The sequence below is a fragment of the Lygodium microphyllum genome, chromosome 25, assembly GCF_053477565.2.
Source record: "Lygodium microphyllum isolate KBCC chromosome 25, Lygodium_microphyllum_v1.1.10, whole genome shotgun sequence".
Classification (NCBI taxonomy): domain Eukaryota; kingdom Viridiplantae; phylum Streptophyta; class Polypodiopsida; order Schizaeales; family Lygodiaceae; genus Lygodium; species Lygodium microphyllum.
Genome location: NC_141159.1, coordinates 66,956,763 through 66,971,391, shown reverse-complemented (window position 1 = coordinate 66,971,391; position 14,629 = coordinate 66,956,763). Strand labels below are relative to the sequence as shown.

The 14,629-nt window shown below is 40.3% G+C and overlaps 1 protein-coding gene across 2 annotated transcripts; it reads left to right on the top strand.

Moving 5' to 3' along the window:
* Positions 1–2,621: 2,621 nt before the first annotated feature.
* On the top strand, positions 2,622–14,372 carry LOC148014322 (Oxidoreductase family protein). 2 transcript variants are annotated; one of them, XM_087666216.1, is made up of 3 exons: positions 2,622–2,779; positions 10,267–10,802; positions 13,382–14,371. In XM_087666216.1, the coding sequence occupies exons 2-3, from the start codon at positions 10,338–10,340 to the stop codon at positions 14,009–14,011; spliced, it is 1,095 nt and encodes a 364-aa protein (XP_087522342.1). In that variant the 5' UTR covers positions 2,622–2,779; positions 10,267–10,337; the 3' UTR covers positions 14,012–14,371. The 2 variants fall into 2 exon arrangements, with proteins under 2 accessions (XP_087522342.1, XP_087522343.1); XM_087666217.1 differs by lacking the exon at positions 2,622–2,779 and adding an exon at positions 2,812–8,131 and having other exon boundaries at positions 13,382–14,372.
* The last annotated feature ends 257 nt before the right edge of the window (positions 14,373–14,629 follow it).

The following is a 14,629-nucleotide window of genomic DNA, read 5'->3' as shown; positions in this document are numbered from 1 at the left end:
ATATCATTACTACATGCACGTGCACACACATGTATATATATTATTCTCCCTAATCTCAAGGTTTCCTTGATCAATTGACCATTATGTGTATCTCAAATTTTAAGTTAAACTAATCAAATCGATTTTTAAAACTAAATCTAAGCTCACTACTTATGACAATTCACCCTTAGCAAAAAAATATATAAACAATAAAGTTCAAAACGATAACATTGGAGAAAGGTGATCTACAAAAGGTAGAAAATTTCAATGCATTACAAACATGTAATAATTATTATGCTTTGGAAAATGAAGTAGAAGTAAACTCCATAAGATCATGGACTCCTCAATGTACTCTTATAATTCTAAAATTTTGAAGGGCTAAGTCATTAATGAGAAATAGTGTAGAACTTGACATCAATGGTTCAAGTTTGTAAATCCTTAGTAGTATTAGGGAGTTGAATTGAAATCCTTAACAATAACACCGAGTTTTGATTGTCATGGGATTGAAAATGAAATGGAAGAACATTCCATGTGTTTAACATTGGAAGAGTACGCAAATGAAGAATCCCATGGTTTCAAAAAAGAAGAGATTTATTAGAAGTAAAAGTCCTTGAGATCCACAAGTTGTGCAATGTGTTTTGTTCAAAATTCTCTTCAAAAGTAAAGATCATTCTCTTCAAAAATTCAAAGTTGTTTTTCAATTTAATAATTCATTTGATATGAAATCTTGGGGTTTTATGAATACTAGATCCAAGCTTTTCGCATAAGATTCAAAGGAAAAATAATTCAACATAATGGGTCTTGAAAATCTAATGGATGAGCAATGTTAGTTGACTGTGTACAAGAGCATCCTCACTGTAGCATTTCTACCTCTTCTTCAAATATGATCTCTCTTAAGATCTAGTCTTCCTACACGAAGATTTTGTGTTGAAGAAGCAAGGAGATGATTAGTGACTAGGGAGTGGACTTGGTAGAGATGAAGTTCATTGGGTTCCACCTTGAGATACAAATGAGCAACTTTTCATTCTTTATGCCCTAGGTATGGTTTGAATGCATGCTTGAGATGGTTTACTTTTCATTTCCAATGAAATGACTATGCCTTACAAGTGGCATACATTTTATAGGGTGTACCAATTTCTTGGATAATTATCCCCATACCTTAGCTTTGATCACAAAAAAGAGAGAAACTTTAAAGATTTCCTACAATACTATGTGGAGAGTTAATTACAACAAATGCCTTACTACCAAAATACACAAAAAGAAAACACATTACTATGTCATCCTAAAAGAGCTATATTTTATATCTACCATTACATGCATAGGTGAAGCAATTTCAAGTATTTGAAAATAGCATTGAACCATAAAAGTGTGGAATGATATATTCGTCTTCACATGTATGCTTGGACATAGGAATCATAAAAACTATAGAGCAAAAATCTATGCACACGTGATTGATTTTAAATGCACATATCAAATGAAATAACACCTTCATTGACATATGGGGAAGATGATGTGTATTCTCTTTAAAAAGTAATTTAACATCAATCAAGAGATTACAAAGAGATCCTAAGAGGCAAAGGTCTAGGCTTTGGGATTCTTAGCCCATGTGATGTTCATGTTTGTGCACGATCTATCATTACAGAGTTTATAACATTGTTGTATTACATATGCTACAACTTTGTGTTTGGTTCTAAGTCATGCATAAAGTGTACATTTGCCATATTGATGTTTTGGAAGGGAATTCTTCTATAGAACAATGTCAATCTTTTTGTAGATGACGATTGGACGTGTTTTTGTTTGTATTTTACAAAGAAAAATAAAGAAAAGTTAAAGTAAAACCATGATACATTTATCCACCCATGCACAGATGTTCACACATACATACCCATTTAATAGGATCTCTCATCTTGAAGTCTCTTTCATTCATGTTGACTTGTGTCTCTCATGCCTCCTTTGTATGTTTAATTGATGATTGTATATGTTTTCACAAAGTAATGGTGTGGATGTGTTTGTATGTGGGACATTTTACAAAAAACTTTGATATATTCGAACAATCATGTTTTGCCAGTTGTGCTAGTTATATAATCCATGTGGCCTTTTAGTGTGCATTGTGAATACTAGAGAAGCTGAAAGCTCAACCACACAAAGTAAGGAAGGAGTTTTTAAATAACCTTCGAGATTGGATATCTCCATTGATACCGCTGGGAAATCTGGGCTAGGGAGAGACATGGCACACCTCATTTCGATACTACTAATAAATTGGCAGGTGTAAAAACTGCTAAAGGAGTACATAGGCGATAAGTTGGTAGCCCATTTCCTGGCTAGTAAGTACGAGATGAATTCGATGACTCTAAGGATAGTGTCACACCTAGAGTCTTGTTGAAAGTGAAGGTGACTAAGGTGGTTATATGTTTAGCAAGGATGCAAAAAGACATGTCACACCATCTATACTATTAGTTAACGAGAGGTGGGGGACGGGTGCCCCGTGGCAGCCCCCCACCTCTCCCACAAGAAAAAGAAGAGAATGCGGGGGCAGGTGCCATGCGTTCAGCACCCGCCCCCACCCGCAAAAATCGCGCCCGCCCCCTTCGCGCCGGGGCGAGTCTAGGCGCAGAGCGCCTAGTGTTCACTTTACTAGCAAGAATTGTTTCTCCTCCCCGCGGAAAACCCAATGTGAGAGTGATGTTTGTATTAGGACTGAGAGTGATGTTTTGTATTAAGACGTAACTACAACCCTTCAAGTTAGCGATATAGCTTGGTTATCTCTACGTGAGGCCGCCGTCGAAGCAGGCTATCTCAGGTACGCTCTCTGATCCTTCGCAAGGTTCTCCAGTGTCTCGGAAGGGTTTCAATCATCCAGCTTCTGCACAGAGTGAGTTTGATGTAGCTGGCAAACACAAGCAGCTTGAGATGATAAGCTGTTGGCCATGGCTTCCTGGCTTTCAAAAATAGTCTGCCGTCGACTCTTCTAAGAACTCCCTATGCATGTTTTACCTCGCAGGATTCACAAGACCATGATTGGTCGTTCAAGGCCTCCCTAGCTTAAAGTACACCTTTCTCTCAGAAACATGAAAAACATCATCCTTAGTGCAAGTGAGGGAGAGATCATTTATCTTTGTTCCAATGGGAAAGGGTGCGGCTCCTTTGCAATGTCAAGTGCAAGGAGGTCATGCAAATATTTGAGCTAAAGCTGCTAATTGCAGAGCCATTGCCCTTATGTACACAACACCATGCTGTAAAGTGACTTTGATGATGTAAGGATATTGACATGTGGTATACTTAGCTGTTTTACCTGGTGGTTCAATCTTTGCTTCCTTGTTCTACGGACAATCTTTGTCTCCATGGAAGCAGCCCGTTCGGTGAACACAAAACTACAAATCTTGATACGATCTGTAGTGTGAGTCGCCTTGGTGGTTCTTCTTGTTCTATGGACAATCTTTATGTTCACGGAAGTAGCCCGGAAATGCAAAACAATGATTCTTGATACGATCTGCACTAGAAATTTTGAGGCTTGAATCTTCCATTTTCATTGCTAGATTCGGCATGCATTTGATATAGATGAGGGAGAATGAACAAGGAAGAGAAAATTCTGATTTCCAGCCCTTGCGATAATGACCATCAGCACTCGTTCCCAAATTGTCCCTCTACTCCAAGCACAAATTGAATCTCCTCTTGCATGTGAGTCACTACAGCTGCAGATGGGCAATCTTTGATAGATCTGCTGTAATTACTCAGAGTTGCAGCAGATCTCCTTCTTGTTTGGCTAAGATTCAATGAATGGTACACTTCTTGAGACAGCTAATAGACCCTACTTACTGCAGTAATTAGACCACATGCAAAAACGAGCTGCCAAGCCATTTGGCCTTCCCTCATTAAAATAACATTGAAGGCTTGCCAACCTCAATTTTAACTTCCTAACCTCTTCAAACTTGAAAGTGTTGAAACTTTCCACAAACCTTAATCTAGGACATTAAATCATTTAGTATCTCTATCCCCCACGACATCAAATATCATTTTCAAGGGGAAATTCAATGTCCTTAACCAAGATTTGACTCAAGTACCCCATTGGCATCTGGCCATCACAACTTCATGGGCACAACTTCTGTCATGTTCCCCATTGCCAAAGCTAGGATTGTTTGCCATTGTGACATGCATCTAACTTAATCTCACACGTGCACAAATTAAGTGCAAATAAATCCTTGAAGGTGCTTGGTTTGAGGGATAAACCCCCACCACTAGTGCACCTCCACCACTTGGTTGCACATGAGTAGAGGGTCTAGAAGGATGAGATGTGTCTAAAGATGGCAGTCTCTTAGATGTGGTGTGTGGTGCTAAGGATGTATGCATAAAGGAAGGTGTAGTAGAAGGAAAGGTTGGGATGGGTGGGATTTGAAAGTGAGTTGTGGATGCAATTGAAGTTTATGCACTAGAAAAGGTCTGTAAATTAGGTGAAACGATTGAATTGAAAATGTGAAGATGAATTTTGTAAATTAGATGATAAAACATTGAAAGCAAATTGACTAGAGGAAGTATGAGATGAAGAAGTTATACTTGACTTTTTCTTCTAATCACCTCTTTTAGAGTTTCCTCACAGATAAGGATCTTCTTGATAACTTACCTAATATTTTGCAATACACAAGAAGCAATAGAAGAAAGACTAGCAAATGAAACTTTTTTGCCTTTCATTGATTGAGTTGAAATTGGAAGTGGATGTATTCAATGTGTCCTTGTCCAATTGGAGGATTCAACTCAATATGACGTTGACGGTCATGCAAGGTCCTCTGGTTTGTGCACATAAGCTAAAAGTATTGATTGGGATTGTTTGAACTTTCTCCAATTGATTGTCTTATATCTGATGCATAAGAATCAGCTTCTAATTTTTTCGAGTAATCTTGTGCATTTTGGATTGGCCAAAAGAATTTGTCATATCTCCTTTTGTCATAGCCTCAATAGGAGATAGTTATGAGTACCACTCTTATTCGGCTCTCGGCATAGATTTTGAAGAAGATTGCTTTAGTGATGAATTGGTTGAAGGCAGTTTCCCTTCTATGTGTGCTTCTCTTTGATGTCAAGTTTTTAGATCAAGGCTCAGGTATCTTTAGAGTGAACCTAGCTCTAATACCATGTAAAGAAATACCTGAACAAAGAAGATAAACCCAAAGTGTATGGAAATAACACAATGTGAATACAATGAACCTCAAACCTTTGTGTCTTGGCTAGACCAGGGTACAAATGAGTTGAAGAGATCTTGAAACATAGTAGGCAACCTTTGGAAGTGATCAGCTGCTGTAAATGCAGACATAAGAGTCTAGACAGGCTGAAATTGGTAGTAGCAGCAGGGCGGCCTGCACAATGCACTGATTTGCTGCAGGATGCAGCCGTCCCAAGCAGGGTGATAACTCTTGGATGATGAGAAATGACTGGGGGGCAGTTGTTGACTGAAAACACAGCAAAAGCTGGCATGGCAGGCTGCTGGAAGCTCCATACAGGCTGGGTGGCAGCTGCACAGGCTGAGAATTGATGCAAATGATGGACAATAGCTCCAAAATGCAGCTAGATGTTAAGGGTAGCAGGAGCAAAACAGGGCGCCTCAGCTGATGCAGGATGGACAGCACTCCATGAATTAGATATCCACTGTATGGGGTGTGTATAGCAGTGGAAACAGGGCACCAGCTGATGGAGGGAGTAAATCTGGAAAACAAGGATGGTTGATGATAATGCAGACCGCCTATTTATAGATGAGGAACCAACCAAAGTTTGTGGGCTTGATTATGGGACATAGAAGCTTTGTAGCAGTTTGAGTTTTGGGGGTGTGTAAAACGAGCTAAATAAGGTTTAAATGGAAACCCACCTTTTTTAGCTTAATAGGGTGCATATTTGTGAATCATAGGTGGAGAAGGTAGCGGGATAGAAAATGCAGCCTGTAGGAGGTTGAATCAGATCATGTTAGCTCAGAGAATGGCTGCCCTGCTGTCAACACAGCTGCCAAATATTCCAAGGATGATGAATCAACAGTCTGAATGGTAGCCCAACATGTGGTTGATGTTGCATGACAAATCTCCACTTAAAATGTTTAGGACAAATAAACTGACGAACAGATGCACTGTTAGAGCTCCTAGTGTCTTCATCTACCTCAGATCGAGGCTCACATGCAAGAGATGACCATATGTGACACACATGATTGCTGTCAGAAATACCCTCTCATCCTTTTGTTGAAAGTTGCATGCAAGTTGGTGAGGCAAAGTGGCACCACAAACTCATGCTGGCATAACATGTAAGAAAAATGAGAGCAAAAGTTGAGCTCTCCACCCAACCATAGTCTTATGTAGATCCAAGCTTGCTATTCTTGGAACCCACTCTTTTGTGCTTTCATTTGCCCATCATTGGCATGGGCTATAGCCTGTTCAGCCACCCCCCCTTGACCTAGCTTGTGCTGGTGTGGACCACTTATCCAATTTATGCCCATTGACCAACCACTCACACAAAGTTCGGCTCAAAGACATAAACTTGATGGTACCCATACTTCAAATCTATCTAGGAAAAATGGTAGTATAGTTGAGTTGCTCACCTTTACTACCACACGAATAGAAAAATAGAGTCTCTACTGTCTCATGTTTTGGAGACTTATCCTTTGGTGTTTCTAGATGACCTTGAACACATATAGTGCAGTCTCCCATGCTGTGAACCGTATTGTCATTTCTTGGACTAATCATGAACCCTTTCAAATGCTGCACTTCAACTTGAGGATGCTTAAAAGTTCTGAGCACTGCTGCTTCAATAGAAGGATCAGCAGAAAAGACTTTTGTAATGTGGCATGCCCCATCAATGTAGCATTGATAAAAGGATCACATTCTAAATCAGCTTCTTACGTGAGCAGCTTGCTTCTACCTTGCTCTGATCAGCATCTTAATATGTGAGGTGCATTAGTGCTTCTGTCCACCATTGCTTTGCTATTTTGCCCAGTCTTGGACCACTATCGATCGTATATCATAAAGAGAGAGAACTTGTGAAATGCAAGATGTTTAGAAGGTACATGGTGAAGTTCAAGAGAGTATTTCTCTAGTGAGATGAGGAGGGTTTCAATGTAATGTCTTTTTCTGCATACTTCAAGGAAGCTTTTTTAGTTGTAGGTACAATTGAGGACATTTGGCAATTTAGGTGGGATGAGTTGTTAGAGATGACTTGCTTAGAGACAAGCAACTCTTGTAAAGAAATGCTAGGGCCAGCATAGAGAAATGCAGAATGTACCACAATACGATGAACATGATTTGTAGAATGCTCAATGAAAGTTCAGTGTATGAGAATGTGAATGATACAATGAGGGGCCTGGAACCTCCATGTTTCAAGGAACAAGGTAGAGGTTAGTGAAGAAAGGTGTCAGAGTGTGTTGTACTTGTGACAGATCCCAAAGTGCTGCAACAGCAGTTGCAAGCAATGATGATGTTGTGGGCAGAAGTGGAGGGAGTGGAACACAGTTCTTTGGGTAGTAGGATGCCGTAGGAGAATCTGAGCAGCAAATATGTTGGTATGCTGGCAGAGATGGCAGCTCCACACGCACTAGGGGATGAAGACAATGATGGCATCAGTTGGCAGCTGGTTACAGCAGCAAAGCACAGCCTGCTGTATGGTAAACACATTCAGCAGATCAGTTCGATGATATTAACCTGTTGGGCAGCAGCAGATAGGGGCTGGTGATGATCATCTCAGGTTGGCCATGTTCTTTAGGAGCAGTGTGGCAATATCCAGCGCTAGCAAGGGTGGCACTTGTTCCAACTGTGCGGTCTAGGAGTGTGGGTAGTAGTGGAGATTTCTCATGGTTGAATGAATCAAGATAGAGTGAGATGCTCACAACATACTCTTGCATAAATAACTTTTTGGCAACCTTTTTGTTTAAAGTAAAGCTTTCTATTTACAGAAATACATTTAACTGCTTTTGGGGCTGTTTTAAAGAGTCTAAATTAGGCATAGTGCATGCAAATTTGAGGTTAATTGATGCCTTAATTTTAGTGGCTTAACAACCCTAGCATTTCAATGATGGACTATTTCTAAGATGCAGCTCATTGGATGGCCTAGAATATCTATATTCAAGTTGGACTTGAGTGATGGTATTCAAGTTGGACTTCAGGATACTAGATTCAGGTTGGATCTAAAGGTATGAAGTGATGTTATTAGGTTGGCTCCAAGTCATGAGAAGAAACCTGATGTTGAAGTGGAGATTCTAAATTGCATGGTACATTCATTCATATACATTCTTGTGAGACATGTTTGACCTTTTACTGTGCCTGCTATTTTTGAGATATAGACATTGCGGAACCTCTCATGACTATGCAAAATCAAGGTTTCTGGTTAGGATCAAGCAAAAATTGTAATCATGAATGATGCATACACCAGAATTGATATGTGAGTTGGTATCTTTGGATTTTTCGGCTGCTGAGTATCCACTCAAACATTTTTTTTCACTTTTATAAAATAAACTTGTAAACTTGATAAATGGCAAATCCAAAAAGTGCACTGCTCAATATTCTCGAAACTTGAAGTTTAGGATAGAAATGCCCCAGTCATAAGACTCTAGAAATGTAGTTACTTTTTGAATGTGACATTGTTTAGGACTTGCCTGCAAAATTAAAGTTAAAAAAGAAAGCCCAAATCTTTTAGTGAGCTCTTAAATGCAATAGCTGAAAGGTAGAACAAAGCGCTGGGTGTCATTACTTAAGGGATCAAAGGGCTGTTGTGATCCATACTAGGCCAAATGCCACGAGAAAGCTTATGCCATCCTTTTGATCAGGCAAGGCTGCTTTTAGCAAGCTCACTTGCTGCCATTGCCACTGTTTTGAAAGTTTGCACTGTTCATCTACATCTGGCGGAGGGAGCACTGCAACTCATTTTGCACAGTTGGATTGTCTTCTGTAGTTGTGTTTGCATCAGGGAAGGTTCTACTGGCTTCGTTTCCTAGTTGAGGCTGACTTAGTTTTGTATTCATCAAGTTTCTTCACCATTTGAGGCCTTATTTTAGACTCAGTTCTCTATTTTAAGGTTTAGAGGTGTCATCTATGGAGGATGTCAACTCATTGGAGGTAGAGTAGACTAATGGAGATTGTCTTTATCAGATTTTATTTTGCTCTGTATCATTGATTGTGGCATGATCATACTGCTAATCTACAAGGCACACCTACAACATAGACTTTTTCTAGGATATGGATAGAGATGATCCATATGCTCTGTGGGAGTTTGAAGAGATTAGGAGGTGATACTGAGCACGAGGAGAAAGCGAGATGCTTTTCTTCATACATGGGACTCCAACATATTATTCTATCAGAGGCATACAGTGTTCGGAACTCTTTAACTCTCTGAGGCTGAGGTGTGTCTACACAAGACTGGATACGAGTCCTTCAAAAGTAAACTCCTCAAACCAAATCAATGATCCACAGTAAATGTGGGCTTTATTAGTAGAGGTGTTGAAGCAAGGAGAGCAATGGAAAGAAGGGGAGAAAAAGGGGGGATACTGAATAAAGAGACAACACAAGCAGCAAGAGGTTTTGGAATCAAGGTTTGGCAAGGAGTGGGGGTATGGTAAGGGAGAGTTGGATGATTTAGTGTTGGGTGGATGGACTAAGCAAGCCTTACATTCTTGGTTTTTTTCACAAAATTTCTCAAGTGCTATATATCCTATGAGGCTTCAGATGATTGCATGTGCCATTGGCATCACATGTATTGATCTGTCAGTATGTTTGGTAAAATCATGTTTCATTACTTTTCTAATGGGAGATCTTTGTAAGAAATACAATCAGAAACAGTGGGAAAACAACTCTATTTTTTATTGGTCTTTCTGCTCTAGTTGAAGGTAATGTAAAGAGATTGGCATAGTGATTGACTAGGAAAATGCATATAGGTGTAGAATGACCTATGCAATAGATTGGCATAGTGACTGGGAAAATGTATCGAGGTATTGACTACCAGATGCAACTGTGGCCTTTAACATGTGGGTTTATAGAAATTTTAGGTATGACCTGGAAGTGTTACTTGGAAAGAAAAAGACTAGCATGTGCCACAGCAACGTGTCTGCATGTATTGCTCTTTCACCATTATTCTTATGCATTATAGCAGCCTCTAGCTGTCTGATGCTTGTACGTTTTCTCTAATACAAATAACTGGCCCTTTCCTGCACAAAATTCTATTTGTAGATGGAAGTACATTGTGTTTGATACATTAGCTTGTTTCGTAAATGTATCCTAAAAAAACATTTCTTTCTAACAATGAAAATTTTGACTGCATGATCTTGTTATGCAGCTCCTTGCTACCTGTCTCTGCAAGTCTTTAGTGAAGTTATTAGGGCTGCATCTTTTAAAGGCTAAATCAGAATGATGGATGGTGGCCCTGTCCGATTTGGGATCCTGGGGTGTGCCTACATTGCTAAGAAGTTATCAAGGGCAATTTCAATGACACCAGGTGTATGCCTCCATGCTATTGGGAGCAGGTCTCTAGAAAAGGCTCTGAATTTTGCAAAGGAAAATAATCTGTCACCTGATGTAAAAATCTACGGAAGTTATGAAAGTGTCCTAAATGATGAAGCAGTGGATGCGGTTTATATTCCTCTCCCTACAGCATTGCACATAGAGTGGGTGATGAAAGCTGTAGATAGAAAGAAACATGTGTTACTGGAGAAACCCCCAGCATTAACAGTTGAAGATCTTGACACAATGATATCGGCTTGTGAGAAACAAGGTGTACAATTAATGGATTGCACGATGTGGATGCATAACCCTCGAACAGCTCAAATGCAAAAGTTTCTCAAAGATGAAGAAGCATTTGGTGAACTTACTGAGGTAAATTCAAACTAGAGTACATGCAGGGTTAGAAGAGTTTTTCAAAATTTTGCGTTTGTTGTTGTATATGAAGATATTCCCAGCACTTCATAAAAAACTGGCATGTCAACAGGGTATCTAAATGTGATATATCAAACAAGGCCACACATACCAGTAAGTGGCTTGATAAACTGGAAAGAGGTGCCATGTAAACAAACTACTGCAATGATGTCCTCATCCTGCTATAGCCTTTCTTTTATGTAACCCTCTGCCCATGTGGCAACAATGTGGATCCAATGCCTCAATTTAGTCTTATAAGTAATTCACGTAGTTGTGAGGTGGAGATTGAGGGTGAGAGGCCTGTGCCTAAGTGTAGAATACTGAGGCTGAACGATTCACACATGGATGATATATGAGTAGATCCTTTGACCAAGTGAAACCATGTGAGGAATTAGGTTGAGCCCAGTTTAATCACTTAAGGAGGTTGGACTTTATATACAATCAGGTTGACCAGAAGGACACTAAGAGTAATTCTGAAAAATACAAAATCTGCTTTAGAAGCCAAATGTGTGCAATGTAGGTGTGCCACACTCTTCATTGACATAGCAAATTGTCCTTGAGTGCAATCCTTCTTGAGAATTGTTGTGAGTGTGATATGCTATTTGCTACTAAATCTATTGTGGTTTCCTTGGACCTGCTATCCCTTTTAGCAGGGGATATCAATATCAGCGATATTGCTGTGGATTCCGTGGCCCGTCATTTGGTTGCAGAGGGAAATAACCAAGATTGTGAGGAGCTCTTTTAGGGTTTTTCATTTTCATAGGGACTCTTCATTATGCAATGGCTAATTTTCTTGTTCTTCGAGCCATCCTTTTTTTCTACTAGCATGTCCAGTCCATGTCCCATGCAAGTTTGCTCTTCAGCACTTGCGATAGCTCCGTGCTATTGTGATTTGGTCCTGCTAGGGATTTGGCCCATCCATTCTCAATTGGAGACCTTTTGTGTGACCTATTTAAGGCCTCTCCGCTCCCATTCACATGTAGCCCACTTGTTTCTTCATGTTGTCATTTGTAGAGGAGGTCATGCTACTTGTCTGGATTTCATCTTTGATGGATAGTATCAACATTGACACGTTCATACCTTCCATTGGATTTACTGCTATCCCAAAATCCATTTTAGACCCTTGAAGCTTTCTTTGGAGGTTGTTCATGACATTTGAGTTTCCTCTTCTGCAAGCTGTTTCCCTTAGCTGTTCCATCTTCTCCACTTTGGCCTTTGGCCACACCAAGGATCTAAGAGGTGTTAGCAGACATGTTATTTCTTGTCTTATTTTGTGGCCATCTTTCAGTTGTGAGCCTATGCCTGGAGTTTGGCACGGACATCAGGAGCTTTGGTACTCTCTCTATCTGTAAATCCTTTGTGGATTACATCTGTTTCCATCCTAAGCACATTAGGTGAAGCTCTCAGTTTTGTCCACTCTCTACAAGTGGGGTCTACTCTTCTTTGGGGTCAACAACCGAAGTGCTCTCACCATTGCAAAGAATGTGGTGTTTCATGCTTACATGAAATACATTGAGGTCTAGTACCATTGTGTTTGAGAGTGAGCTTTGATGGTGAGCTGGAGCTGGTCCACTGTCTGATGCAAGACAATGCTGTAGAGATCTTCATGAAGGCCCTTCCATTGCATTTTGTCTCCACCACATGCATCATCATGGCCTTTAGCCACTCTCAGGATCTGAGAGGGGTGTTAGCATTTTACATGTTTCTTCTGTCATCTCCTAGTTGTGAGCGCCATTAGTGTGATGGAGTAGGAGCTTTGGCATTCTGTCGATCTCATGCATTTGTGTGGGCAGTCATGTTTGGCATGTCCAGTCAGTTTCATCTCTGCATTTCCAGGTAGACAGGGGCACATTTGCACTGGGCAGCTGGGCAGTTATTTCTCATGCTGGGAGGCCAGTTTTTGCATGTGTGGCAGTATTAGGTGGTTGCTGCTAGTGTGCCTCCTTGACCAGCATGATCATCTTCTTCCTCATCATTGCCTCATCATCACCTGCATCTTCTTCATTCTGCCTTGCAGTCAGGCGCCCTCACTGATGTGGTCAGTCCACGTGTGCAGGGCCGATTTTATGCAGCTATTCTTGCTTTTGCAGATTAGAGTTTGATTCCATCATCATCATCTGCATTCTTCTCTCACTTTGTGTATGCGCACGTGCGCGTTTTTTGTTTTGCTTCCATATTGTGCACTCACACAATTTTCATGTTATGGGATGGTCACCCCTGATGTTGATATACATGCCTTCCTTGGCTTCTGCCTCCTATTGCTCCCAGACTCCGGAGTCCCTTGAATGGTGTAGATATATTTTGGTGTAACTATTAGCTCCAGCTGTGCTGTTGAGACCCTGTAGTTTTTTGGTTTTGAGAATATAATTGTGCATACCATTTTATTTAAAAAGATGTATGGTTGAGATGGATAGATTTGAATATAACATCTGTAGAAGGCTATAAGAAATAGGGGCCTACAGGTAGCGCTCTGATTTGCAGAAAATTATTATGATGCTAGTGTTATTTGGGACTAACGAATTGCTTCATTCTGGTTCTAGATTCATACCCATTTCTTGGTTCCAATGAAAGAGTACATGCCTGGATTTTTCACAGACAATATACGTATAAAACCAGAGCTTGATGCACTTGGGGCTCTTGGTGATCTAGGATGGTATTGTGCGAGGGCAATTCTTTGGGCCACCGACTATGAGCTTCCTGCAACTGTCACTGCTCTCCCTGGAGCACAGTTTAACAAAGATGGAGTGATACTGAGCTGTGGTGCTCGTTTAGTTTGGAAAGATGCAAAAACAGCCACCTTCCATTGCTCATTTATGGCAAACATGGCAATGCAATTGTTGGTGTACGGGACAAGAGGTACGTTGGCAGTTGACGACTTTGTCATACCCTATAAGGAGGATGTCTGCCAATTTAACTTTCACAGGCTTGGCACATTTGGACCCTTGGATACAAGCTGGAGTAGACCCATTGAAACTCATCTAGTGGATACAAAACAACCTCAAGAAGTCTTGATGCTCCAAAAGTTCTCAAGCTTGATAAAAGGTGTGAAGGATGGAAGTGGGGCACACGATCCATTCTGGCCCACGATCACCAGAAAGACTCAGCAAGTACTTAATGCTGTGAAGCTTTCCATTGAAAAGGGTTGCACAACAGTCGCATTAACACCATGAAACTGAACATTCTCATAGCAGTAATAGTTCACTCCATGAGTTGTTAACACATTCAGGAATCGGTTCTTATGCCTTATTGAATTAGGGATTAGTGATTTTAGGCATTAGCTTACAGTGGATGCGGATGGAGAATCGGAGGGGTTCACAAACATGTGCTATCCAACAGTTCAAAATAAGAAAATAAAAACCAGACACCTAATTTGAACAACCTAATATTGAAGCAAACAGGTCTCTGTGGGTTAACTTGTCTGCTATTCGAATGCTTACTGCAATTCACGAATTAGAAGCTTTCTTTTAGGTAGACTTGGATTGAAGGTGAGAAGGTTCATGTTGTCTGTCTCCATGTATTAATAATCAGTATTCAGAGTTGATATTTCTGAGGGATGTTTCCGATCTTGCTTATTATTTTTCCTATTTTCTGGGAATGTGTTTTGTAAGGCTGTCCATGGATAAGAAACTGAATTATATACACCATTTAGATCAGTGTCATTCTAAACCCAACTCATTGTGGCACTTTCCAATGGTCCTTAGTAAACCTTTCATCCAATAATTTACTATATGCCGAAGCAGTCCTAGTACTCCAAACAGTTCAATTGGCCGTGGTACATATCCACAAAC

Coding starts and splice junctions, on each gene's coding strand:
- LOC148014322 (XM_087666217.1), top strand. CDS start 10,338: ATGATGGATGGTGGCCCTGTCCGATTTGGGATCCTGGGGTGTGCCTAC. Junction 10,803..13,381: donor CATTTGGTGAACTTACTGAG/GTAAATTCAAAC, acceptor TTCTGGTTCTAG/ATTCATACCCATTTCTTGGT.